Genomic DNA, 12683 nt, shown 5'->3' with positions numbered 1-12683 from the left:
TAGGGCTCAGCCTCTGAAAAAAACCTCTGGGAGAGTCTAGAACCTGCTGCAATTCAGGGATAGGAAGGGTGGTGGGGGTGGCTCTGCCCCTAGGCCCCAGATGTCAGTCTGTCTAGGCTGTTTTCACAGACCTCAGTAGGGTGTGGCCCCGGGAATCTGGTGGTTGTGGCCTCTGAGACACAGATGTTTGGTCTGCCTGCACTCTGGACAGTTTCTACTGAGTCTCCCGTGAGGTGGAATTGCCAGTCTTAGACTCAGAAATGTGTGGGAGAAAACTCTGGCCTCAACACTAGAAAACTGAGTCACTGATGTGCCCCCTGCTTCCTGGCTTCTCAGAACAACCCCCTGTCCTCTACTGGGGAAGGAAAGACCCCAAGGGTGAAGCAGTTAGTTGCTTCTTCCCAGGCTGATGGCACTCAGAAGGGACTGCTCTGCCCAAGAGAGATAGTGACTACCGTATTGGAGAATGATTCAGCACAGGGGTTCTGGTGGCCATCCCCCACAGTATCTCACCCTGGGCCTCCAAGTTGACACTCTCCTCATGAAACTCTAGTCCTCTCAGCTCTGCCTCCATGGGAGCCCCAGGTAAATGGCTGTGAACAAGATTTTCTGTGCTGGTTCTTAAAGACGGAGCCTGCTTCTCAAAGAGCTCTATCTCTTTCTCACAGACTGAAACCCAGCTTTTTTCACCTTCTAATGCTGTCTGGGCACCTCTTCTAGGCTCTTGGGATCTAGGCTGGACTCCTGGCCTGGAGCTGAGTACCCACACCTCTCAGGGTGACCCTCCCTGCAGTGAGAGTCCCTCTGGACCCTCAGCCGCCACTTGCTCCTTTGAGCAGGGCAGCCTTTTCCACATTTCGACCCTTCCTACCAGTCTCGGTGTAGCTTCTTCTGTGACTCCTCTTCCCTTAGTCCAAAGTTGGTTTTTCAAGATGATTATTCTTAAGTTAAGTTGTAATCCAATTTAGTACTGGGAGGTGCCAGTTGAAACATCTGCCTACTCCATTACCATATTGGAATCTCTATTTATTGATTTTAGATTTCCCTGTATTTTAAATAAGTAGGTCCCTTGCAAGAACTCTCAGCATCTTTGCATTCTTGATCTTCTGTCACACTACCTTGCACTGTCCCACCCACCTCCGCCACTTTGGGTCAATAAGAACATATGAAAGGACAGATAACTAGAGGAGAGAAGGGTACACTTGGGACCGACATCAGACTTGAAAGGATGAGATTCTTTCTTTCAAGGTACCACATAGAACCAGCTAGTCAGGCTCAGGAGCTATTATAGCCAGTTTCCTTGATGCAAATTGATGTCACTAAAATATATGATGTCTTTGAGAATTCCCTTCAGAATATTTGAAGATGGCTTAGCTGGAAATATGCACACACATTACCATTTAGGAACTGGGTTCTGTCACTTTTTCATCAAGGGCCATAATATAATATTGGTTGATGACCTGCCCTTAACTGTCAGGCTGATGAAAGTGGGTGGCAGTCTGTAAATAATATAGTATCAGTTAACTACTGGTAGACTTTACTGTCTTGAAATTTATGTGTTTATTTGCCAACTAAATAAATTTGACTAGTTAGTTATAAATATAAACTACATTTTTCTCCTTATTTATTAGAAACAGTCTTCTAGATTTGAGGGAGCTAATATTATTTGTTTACTGTAAAAATTTCATTGCTTTTTATTTTTCTTCTAGTCATCAAATGCATCCTGGGAGAAAATATAATATTTGAGATGGTCTAATTCATAATTCAGTGCTTATATCTGAATACTAAATATTAGCTAAGGAAATAGTATCCCTTATAAAAGTATATTCAGAAATGTCACTCAGCTGTCTTGGGACTTATTCAAAATAAGCAGGTGCTGCATGACAGATGTACCAAAAATATTTTTGGACATCATTCCCTATCTATGGAAGGTAATGATGTGTTTTTGAAAACTTGAAAGGGAAATAAATGTACATTGAGGGTAGGACTTGGTTGCTTACAAAGTCTTACTAAATAGTCTAATGAGAATTCAGTTGTGCTTTTACTGAATGGTGCTGGACATCACCAACAAAATTATTTATCTTGAATTTGAATTAGACCTCCTGGAATAGAAAAAAGGAAATAGACTACAAACTTGAGTAATTCTTTATCTTGCATCCTAGTGTTTTGTTTTTATTTTTGTATTTGAGACATCATTTGTTTGTTTTGTTTGATCTTGAGAGAAAATTGGAAACCCAAGATTGAATGCTATTGTCTTATATAATTTGCTAGGACTGCAGAATAAAATACCATAGACTGAGTGGCTTGAGCAATGGACATCTGTTGTGTCATAGTTTTGGAGACTGAAGTAGGAGATCAAGGTGTCTTCAGGGTTGTTCTCTTCTGAGTCCTCTTTCCTTGACTCGAAGATGGCTGCTGTCTCCCTATGGCTTCACACATTGCCACAATTTTTCAGAGAAACAGAACCAAGAGGAAAAATTTCTATCTTTGTCTTTTTCTATAAAGTATCTATGTATGTATCTCTCTGTCTCTGTCACAAAAGAGAGAGAGAGAGAGAGTGAGAGAGAGAGAGCAAGAGAAAAAAAGGGAGGGAGAAAGAAAACATGGCAGAGAGAGCATGGGAGGGGTTAAGGAATTGGCTCACACAGTGTGGAGACTTTGGAAATCCAAAGTCTAGAGCAAGGGTAGTCAACCTTTTTATACCTACCTCCCACTTTTGTATCTCTGTTAGTAGTAAAATTTTCTAACCACCCACCGGTTCCATAGTAATGGTGATTTATAAAGTAGGGAAGTAACTTTACTTTATAAAATTTATAAAGCAGAGTGACAGCAAGTTAAAGCATATAATAATAATTACTTACCAAGTACTTTATGTCAGATTTTCGCTAAGTTTGGCAGAATAAATCCTTATAAAACAACTTACTCTAGTTAAATCTATCTTTTTACTTATACTTTGGTTGCTCCACTACCGCCCACCATGAAAGCTAGAATGCCCACTAGTGGGCGGTTGGGACCAGGTTGACTACCACTGGTCTAGAGGGTAGGCAAGAAGACTGGAGACCCAGAGAAAGATTTTAATTCAAGTCCAAAGGCAATAAGCTGGCAGAATTCTTTCTTGCTCAGAGGAGGATAGTCTTTGTTCTATTAAGGCCTTTCGTGGATTAGATGAGGTCCACCCATATTGTGAGGGTAGTTTGCTTTATTCAAAGTCCACCCATTTTATGTTAATCTGATCTAGAAAACATCTTTACAGAATTATCCAAAATATATTTGGACAAATATCTGCAACCAAATTGATACATAAAATTAACTATAACACACGATCTTTCCTCTGTACCTATCTGTGTCCAATTTTTTTCTTATAAGAACACCAGTCATATTGGGTTAAGGTCTACTCTACTGATCTCATTTTAACTTAAGAGTCTATTTCTAAATATAGTCACATTCTAGAGTTTTGGAGGTTCAACATATGAATTCTGAGAAAACACAATTTAGCAGATAACAGCCATAACTTTAAAAATAAGCATAAATAGCCTGACCTGTGGTGGCACAGTGGATAAAGCATCCACCTGGAAATGCTGAGGTTGCCGGTTCAAAACCCTGGGCTTGCCTGGTCAAGGCACATATGGGAGTTGATGCTTCCTGCTCCTCCCCCCTTCTCTCTCTGTCTCTCTCCTCTCTCTCCCTCTCTCCTTTCTAAAATGAATAAAAAAAAAAAAAAAAGATTTGTGAATAAAAAAAAGAAAAAAATAAGCATAAATAGACAATTTAAAGGAAAAAACAGTCCTTTTGATGCTGAAAATGTGTTATTTCCTCTGACTTTAAGGTAATCCTCAGATAAACCAATGAACTGAAGTGGAAAATAACTTTTTTACATATTCACATGTCTACAACTTAGAAATCTTTATTTTTCTTTGCCAACAATATTTATATTACCTTGGTAATTAGAGATTAGATTTTTTAAAAACTTCTTATTCAGGATATATCTGGATTTCTACCTGTTTTAATTTTGTGGTTTTAAATTTCAAATTAGAATGCAATGTGTAAGATGTTTTTATATTAAGTTACAAACTAATTTGAAGTTGCTATTTAAACAGAACCAGTACCCACTTTTTTTTCTGGCAACATAAAAAAGAAACAATGGGAAAATGTCTAATAAAAATAAAGGGAAAAATAACAAGAGACTAAAAATGAGAACTAATCAGAATACATATCTTTGATGGCTCTCTCAAATCATAAATGTAGTCTTACAACATTATGTCTTATGTTTTTATATCATTACGTATGTTTATATCATATATCAGTATATTATGCCTCTTAGAGTTTTTAATTCCTTTCAACAAAAGGGTAAAATGCTCTATATCTAATACTGAAGAAATGCTTCTGTTGTCTTGTTTTTGCAGATAACAAAGATATTTTCCTTTCTAAAGCAATTCACAAGTCCCTCATCGAGGTTAATGAAGAAGGCTCCGAGGCTGCGGCCACCTCAGGTGCCAAATTGTTTTCTAAAATCTTCTCACCATTTCTAGATTTGTGTTTTTGAAACAATCTTGGGTAGGGGGGTGGGGCATTTTTGGAACCAAGGCAAAAAATTAACTTCTGGCTCTGCTCTAAAGTAGAAGTCTAGGTAACGCTGAAGCAGCTGGGACTTCCTAAATAGGCTGTGAAGCGTGCACTCAGCCCAGGGCCCCTGTGGGGCAGCTCCCATCTCCTGTGCCCTCTCCAGTGAGAGGCAGGAGGACACCATCAGCTCCAGAGAGTAGATAAATATTTCCCTGCTGCCCATGTAAACATTTTTCTTCCTACTTAATTACTCATGGAAGTTACTTTATAAGCTTGTCAGTGAAATCTTTCAATTTTAAAAATTTGACATAAACTGTCCACAGCAAAATGGCAAATGTCCATGATCATTTTCATCATTCTGACTTCCCTACTTAAGTGAGAATGCGTTTTCTATTCTTCATTTTCCTCCTTTTATTTGAGTGGATTTGTTTCAATTTTATCATCAAATTTAAGTCACAATTCTACCATCACCTCTCATAAAATGTAACACATCACATTTGCATACATTATTTCTACCTTTGCATAAATTTGTCTATTAAAAGGATAGCACCAGTTAAAACAGTATTTTCGGAAAGAAACAGAAGTACAATAGTCTCACGCATCAAGAAAGCTTAAAACTTACATAATTTAATAGTGACCTTTTTCTGACAATTGAATCACCCTGCAGCAAGTATAAATCGATCATTTCTAATAAGGTTCTCACAGGAATTCAGTTTCCCAGCTGTAGGAGACACATTGAGTCTCTCCATGCTATATTTTCCCTTCAGACACTGTTATTCTGGCTACTTCTAGAAAACTGGGGACTTGCTATGTAAAAATACCCATTTCAGACAAAAGAAATAATGATTCGAAAGCATAAAAAAAAGAAAGAAAACCTGTGTTAGTATTTTAAAGGCTTTTTTCTTCTCTCTTCCTTTAACTGAAAAATCATTTTAGTAGACATAAGTATTTATCTGAGATTGAGGCCAAATATTTTGTAAGAGACAGAATAAATTGTCCTATTATTTTGGTGAGTTTAGAGATAGGAAATTGTGTATGGTTGTGTGTGTGTGTGTGTGTGTCTTTAAAATCAAGTCGAAATGTTAGCACCTTTATAATTTTTCTCTCTTTAAGTCTTTAAAAATCATGTTTTCTGTAAACCATTGCCTTTGCATTAAATATAGATGGTTTGGAGAACTTGCTCATTAATCCCGCACATCCACAGACATGTAATTACTCTCTCTCTCTCTCTGCACTGTAGGAATGATTGCAATTAGTAGGATGGCTGTGCTGTATCCTCAAGTTATTGTCGACCATCCATTTTTCTTTCTTATCAGGAATAGGAGGACAGGTAAGTCTGTTATGAGGACAGAGCTTGTTTTTAATAGGTTAAAAAGAAAAAGGTTTTTTTTAATTTAGAACATTTTTTCCACATTTTTTATCAGATAATTTCTAGTGTTTGATATTTTAAAAATGAAAATAATATATTTATATTTTATTGTTAGCTAGGTCATAAGCAAGAAGATAATAATTATCTTTATTAAATACAAATATTTTTTTGTGTATCCCGTTTTGTTCACTTCCAACCTAATGCAGGTACAATCCTATTCATGGGACGAGTCATGCATCCTGAAACAATGAACTCAAATGGACATGATTTTGAGGAGCTTTAAATCATTTCACTTGAATAATAAGAAAAATAGTAACTTAAGCACATTGTATCTGTGACTGGTATATAGTTAAGATTTATGTTTTACAACATATTTTAAGATAATATTTAAAATAACTCTAGATAAAAACAATGTATGTAAATTATAAGCCAGCTTGTCAAGGAACATTATCAGTATTATTGAGGTAATAGTCTTGGCATGCCATTGTATGTGTTGTGCTAGTATTTAAAATAAAAGGACATAGTGACTGTGTGAACAGCTGGTTTTTATTTTAGAAGTTGTTATACAAAGATACCTCTAGGTGAAATTTGGACACAAAGAGGTTTGTGTATGTCTCAAATCTTTTGCAATCATGTAGACTCAAGGCATCCAAGTAAATTAGCACTGGACACTTATACATGCCAAGCAGTGACAAGTGAGATGGAGACAGTATGCCACAAAAATTCTGTTGTTTTTTTTTTTCTCTGAAGACGGTGTATAGTGTAATATAAAAGAATGCAAACCGAACATCTTCTGTATGGCTCCATAACAAAACTAGTTCAGAAAAGAATAGGCTATGCAAACCTGTAGCTTATAGCTATGGTTTATTGACCATGCCTTTAAAATCCCACTTGGCTTCAGAAGCCTGATGTAGACAAGCCTGGTATATCAGCATGTTTTGCTGCTGCAAGTAAAATCTGAAGTACAACCAAGTCTTAAAAGTCCCAGAGTAAACCATGCAAGCAAATGAATAATAAAAATAATAATAAAGATAAAAAGTGTGTATGGAACCAGATAACTAACTAGAACAAAACGTGCTAATACAGATACTAGCTCCAGAATGTGGCAAGGCGTGGGCTGAATTCTACCATAGAGGTGTTCTTGTTTGTTCTGTGTAGAAGGTGTTTACGTTCTATAATTAGGGTACCCCATTTTTGTTCCTCTCACTGGTAACCTGATGGTCCCAGGTGCATTTGTTTGAGGCATCTGGAGAGTTATAAGTACTTTGCAAATCATATTTGTCTTGTTTTCTAGAACAAGAAATAAGTAATTCCAATCATGGCAGGTCTCTAGTAAATTGTTATTCATTGGCTGAAATAGTGGTACTATTTGGGGCTGGTGAGAAAAAAGAAAGAATGATTTCATCATATCTATGAATGGAACTAGGCACATAATACTAAAATTTTGATTTTGTGGTTAACAGTTTCAGAGAAAGTTCAAAACATTTTAAAACCTAACAAACAATTTGGATGTCACATTCTTGTGTTAGGAATTTTGCTATGATTTCGAGCTGTTAACAAGAATTGATATTATTGTAAACTTCAAGTTGATTCAAGAGAGTTGTGGTTTGGGAAAACCAGGTCTGACCCTTGACCTATTGAATTTTGAACTCTGAAGAAAAACTTGAAAATCTGCTTTTTTCCACAAATTTCCTTGGTAATTTTGTTATACACTAAATCCTGAATATTGCTAAATAAAGAATGCATGTGCAACACTTATATACTAGCTGTTTAGATAGAGTTCATTTATAGAAAATTAGGTCAATCAGTGATATCCTAAATCAGTGCTTCTCAAAATTTCTGTGCATTAGTATTACGTGGGGATCGTAAAGCAGGTTCTCATCTAGTAGGTGTGGGGTGGGACCCGAGAACCTGCATTTCTGACGAGCTTCAGGAGATGCCATTGCTGTTGGGCCATGGACTCGGATTGGTAGCAAAACTACATTTCACATAAGATGTACATGTTTGACAACATGAAGACGTGAAACAGGAAAGTGAGTATTCATACAGCTTGGAGAGATTTAGGGGATGGAACGTAGTCTATATTAATGCAATGCACTTATACAAAATGAGGAAAAAATGGTTTTATGTGAATGCATCTTCCCTGTTACATAATGTGGAAAAATGCAAACTTCCTCTGTATATGAGAATACTTGAAATATATTCTTTAAAAAATATAGAGACATTTATAATATGCAAAGCCCATAAAAGAATTTATAAATACCCAAGGACACAATACTTAACAATGAATCTTTTACAACTTATATTCTCAGACAACTTAAAGTTTATTCATAATGCTGAGGTTATTATAGAATAGTGCTGTTTTCATTTGAACTATGTTCATATAATTTATATACAGTTTAGGCTAACTGATGCTGAGTCAGAATGTTACTCTGAGTTTGTGATATTCTTCATTACTGATTGCTACTTGTTAAGTATTATATATTTGCTAGGTTTGCATTTCTACTAGTCACCCTATAAAAAAAAGTCAACATCATTATACACAAATAAAGCCTAAAATACTATTTTTTTTTGCTAATAAAAGATTTGATTCTACCATTCAGAATGTTTACCTTAAAATATTTCAATACAATTTAGATGTCCCTTAAATAAAATCTTGTTATTAATATGTTAATAGAGTGCTTAAAATAGAATACAAAGTTTTTCCTATTGTTCAACTTTGTTTATAGTTTCTGCAATACTTTTCTATTGAAAAAGTAACATTTTATGGTTCAGTTTCATTTTCTTTTTAAATGCATATTTTTTTAGGAAGAAAGCAATAACAATTATTTGTTTGCTTTTAAATTAAATCTTTTATCCAGCTTTATTGAGATATAGCTGACAAATAAAAGTATATTTATTTAAAATGTACAATGTGATGACTTAATATGTATACCCATTGTAAATGATTACCACAGTCAAATTAACACATAGTTACTGTTTTGTGCTGTGTGGTGAAATTTACTCTCTTAGCAAATTTAAATATGCAATATAATATTCATAAATATACTCACCATGCAATAAATTATATCCTCAGAACTTATTAATATTATAACTGAAAGTATGTACCCATTAACCAATATCACTCATTTTTCCCAAAACAGCAGCTCCTGGCAACCACCATTTTACTGTTTCCATGAGTTCTGCTCATTTCTTAGGTTCCACATTCTAAGTGAGACCATTCAGTATTTGCTGTTCTCTGTCTAGCTTATTTCACTTCAGCACAATGTCTCAGAATGGCAGGATTTCCCTCTTTTTCATGGCTGAATAATATCTGTTTGTGTTTGTATTTATATATGTATACATATACAGATATATACACACACACATACACACACACACATATATTACATAAGGATTATATATATTACATTTTCTTTATCCATTCATACATTGATGAACACTTAGGTTGTTTTCATATCTGGACTGTTATGAATAATCTTACAATAAACATGGGAGTGCATATAACTCTTTAAGATACTGATTTTACATCCTATATATTTTAGATATTAATCCCTATCATATACGTGGTGTGCAAATATTATTTCCTCTTTTACCTTTTCATTTTGTTGATGGTTTCCTTTGCTGTACAGAAGCTTTTTAGTTTGATGACATCCCACTTTTTATTTTTGTTGTTGTTGTCACCTGTGCTTTTGATGTCATTCAAAAAAATTATTGCCACAGACAACATCAAGAAGCTTTTTTTCTGTATTTTGTTCTAAGAATGCAAATGCAGAGATGATGGTACTTAGCCCGTTGCTTTGTTTAATGTCTGCAGTGCGGTTTGGAGTGCTGACTGCTCTCCAAGCACACGGACAGCTCTGGGAGAATCTGTGTCTGCTGAGGACGCAGAGACGTTTGCACAGAAGAATCATTTAATGTTTTTATTAACTACTTTGGTTCAAAGTATAGAAGACAGTTTAAATAAGTATAAATAAGCTTCAGCTAAAGACCCATTATGTTCATATTGGTTTGATTTTGCTGAGATAGATCCATGGATTTGTGAAAAGAATGTTTAATTAATGAAAAAATCAAAATAAAACCAATGCAAGTAAAACATGCACCTTCCTTTGTCCAAATTCACTTTTTTATACATTAAGTATAGATAAATTTTTCTTCTCTTTGAAAATTGCAGAGGTTTTATTTATTTGGGAAAAAATTAAGTGGTTATTTGTGACATATGGCATGTTCCTGAAAATCTTTCCTCTGCTGTCATTGTAGCTTCTAGCTGATATAGCAGTTATCTCTCTTCCTCAAACACACAATATTTTATCTCCTTTTCTGAAAGTTCTGTGATAATTTACAAATATATAAACCTGACATTTGTTCACACAATTGCCCCTCGCTATGTCAATTATTCAAGGGAAATTGTTGATGGAGAGATTATCTTACGCCATATGATTGAGTGGCTCCCCTCTTTTGGTATTTTCTGTTTATTTATAACTAGATATCAATGAAAGAACATATGGGCGTGGAACGACAGAGAACCAATTTTAAAAACTAGATCTACCACTTACTAATGTCTGCCTTGGAACAGATTGTTTAATTTTTAACTATATATTTATTGTAATGTACAATATATAAAGAATATTAGTATTTGACACATAACAGTCATTTATGAAAAGCAACTTATTAGCATTAACACTACCATATTGTAGCTCTACTATAGTGTATCACTTTTAACATTTATAAAAATGAACAGTGGTTTTTTTACAATTGCTGCTAAAGCTAGAAGTCATGACGTTAGCTGACACTGCCTGTGCATGCAGTGATCTTGTTTAACTAATCCCTTGGCTTCTTAATCTACAAATCATTTGAAAAAGAATCATGATAATTATGTTAGGAAGCATTGTAAATCCTGAGTATTGTCTGAGAAACTTGCATTGATTTTTTTTTTGTAAGATAAAAATGCCAGTTTCAAAAGTTGTAGAAGTGGTGTCAGTAGCTTAGAAGAAAGCCCCGAGGCAAAAGTCGCACCCGGGCGTGGCTGACCCCAGGGGCTCTCGGCACTGAGACCAGTGGTGCACCCAGAGGTTTGGGCGACCAGGCGTCAGAACATGCCTCTGAGTTGCACTCTGTGTTTTGAAAACATAGTTATTTTGCTTATATATTTAATGTAAAATAGACATAAGCATGCTATATAATAAAATTTGTTTAAATAAGTCTGAAAAACATGTTTCATGTGAGTTTAAAATAATCTTTTTATTCAATGTGTCATAGTTTGACAGTGATTTATCCTTCCTTAGTAGTACATAACACAAAGGACTATCTCACAACTGATATCTTGAATTGGAAATTACATATTATTCACAGCAAGACTTATGAAGGAATTATAGTTATTAATGTACATAGTTGTCCTGGGTGGATAGCTCAGTTGGTTACAGCAGTGGTCCCCAACCCCTGGGCCGCGGACCGGTACCAGTCCATGGGCCATTTGGTACCAGTCTGCAGAGAAAGAATAAATAACTTACATTATTTCTGTTTTATTTATATTTAAGTCTGAATGATGTTTTATTTTTTAAAAATGACCAGACTCCCTCTGTTACATCCATCTAAGACTCACTCTTGATGCTTGTCTCGGTCACGTGATACATTTATCCGTCCCACGCTAAAGGCCGGTTCGTGCCTGACCTGTGGTGGCGCAGTGGATAAAGCGTCGACCTGGAAATGCTGAGGTCGCCGGTTCAAAACCCTAGGCTTGCCTGGCCAAGGCACATATGGGAGTTGATGCTTCCAGCTCCTCCCCCTTCTCTCTCTCTGTCTCTCCTCTCTCTCTCCCTCTCTGTCTCTCCCTCTCCTCTCTAAAATGAATAAATAAAAAAAAAAAAAAAAGGCCGGTTCGTGAAAATATTTTCTGACATTAAACCGGTCCGTGGCCCCAAAAAGGTTGGGGACCACTGGGTTAGAGGGTTCTGGGTTCAATCCCTGGTCAGGGCCCATACAGGAACAGATCAATGTTTCTGTCTTTCACTCTCTCCTTCTTCCCCTTCCTTTCTCTCTAAAATCAATAAAAATAAATAAATAAATACATAGCGAGTGGAAATGTAACCTAAAAATTCCAAAAGTGATTGCTTTCACTGGCTATCAGAAGGGTTATTTATAAGATCAAATTCAAAAAGAGGGCAAGTAGGGAGTTGGTGAGGGAAGAATGGACGAAGAAAGTAGAAAAGCAAATATTGACAAGCTACCAGCAAATGGCAATATTATCAGCAACACAACTCTACAGTACCTGAAGTAGACTGAACTCAGTCATGAGAAAAAACAGAACTTTTCTAACATCATCACACAGAAGCGAATGTCAGTGTGTCACTAGAATGTGTATGTGTGATCAGTGCAGAACAGGAGGGAGGGAGTCTCAAATCCAGTTTCTCTTTTTAAAAAAAAATTTACATTTCTTAATGTAGCTAATGGTGTTCTCACTTTACATACTATACATGTTAATTAGAGGCATTCCACAAGGAAGCTGATAATTATCAGATTTAAATGGCAGAGGTTTGATTTTGACCTAATTTTTTTTCTTTCAATAGAAATATTTTCTCCACTAATATTGTTTTAATTAGCTTGTCTAAACAATTCATAGAAACTATAATCACACAATACTTCAGTAGCAGCAGACTTTTAATTTTTAATTTCATTGTCTTTAAAACCATTTTCCAGGGCAGTTCCTGTATCATAATGATACCAATAGAAGAAAATTTCAAATAAATGTTAC

The 12683-nt window shown here is 35.6% G+C and overlaps 1 protein-coding gene across 4 annotated transcripts in view; it reads left to right on the top strand.

The window, feature by feature from the left end:
• The window catches only part of SERPINI1 (serpin family I member 1), a 126953-nt gene extending 116455 nt beyond the window's left edge, over positions 1 to 10498 (top strand). The window contains exons 8-10 of one of the 4 annotated variants that reach the window (XM_066241286.1): positions 4404 to 4490; positions 5804 to 5893; positions 6139 to 10498. In XM_066241286.1, the coding sequence (XP_066097383.1) occupies positions 4404 to 4490; positions 5804 to 5893; positions 6139 to 6215 (254 nt within the window). In that variant the 3' untranslated portion in view covers positions 6216 to 10498. The remainder of the gene's footprint in view (positions 1 to 4403; positions 4491 to 5803; positions 5894 to 6138) is intronic. The other 3 variants (XM_066241287.1, XM_066241284.1, XM_066241288.1) reach the window with 3 other exon arrangements.
• The last annotated feature ends 2185 nt before the right edge of the window (positions 10499 to 12683 follow it).

Source organism: Saccopteryx bilineata, chromosome 8 (genome assembly GCF_036850765.1).
Source record: "Saccopteryx bilineata isolate mSacBil1 chromosome 8, mSacBil1_pri_phased_curated, whole genome shotgun sequence".
In the NCBI taxonomy this organism is placed as follows: Eukaryota; Metazoa; Chordata; class Mammalia; order Chiroptera; family Emballonuridae; genus Saccopteryx; species Saccopteryx bilineata.
This window is presented reverse-complemented; position numbering and strand designations above follow the sequence as displayed.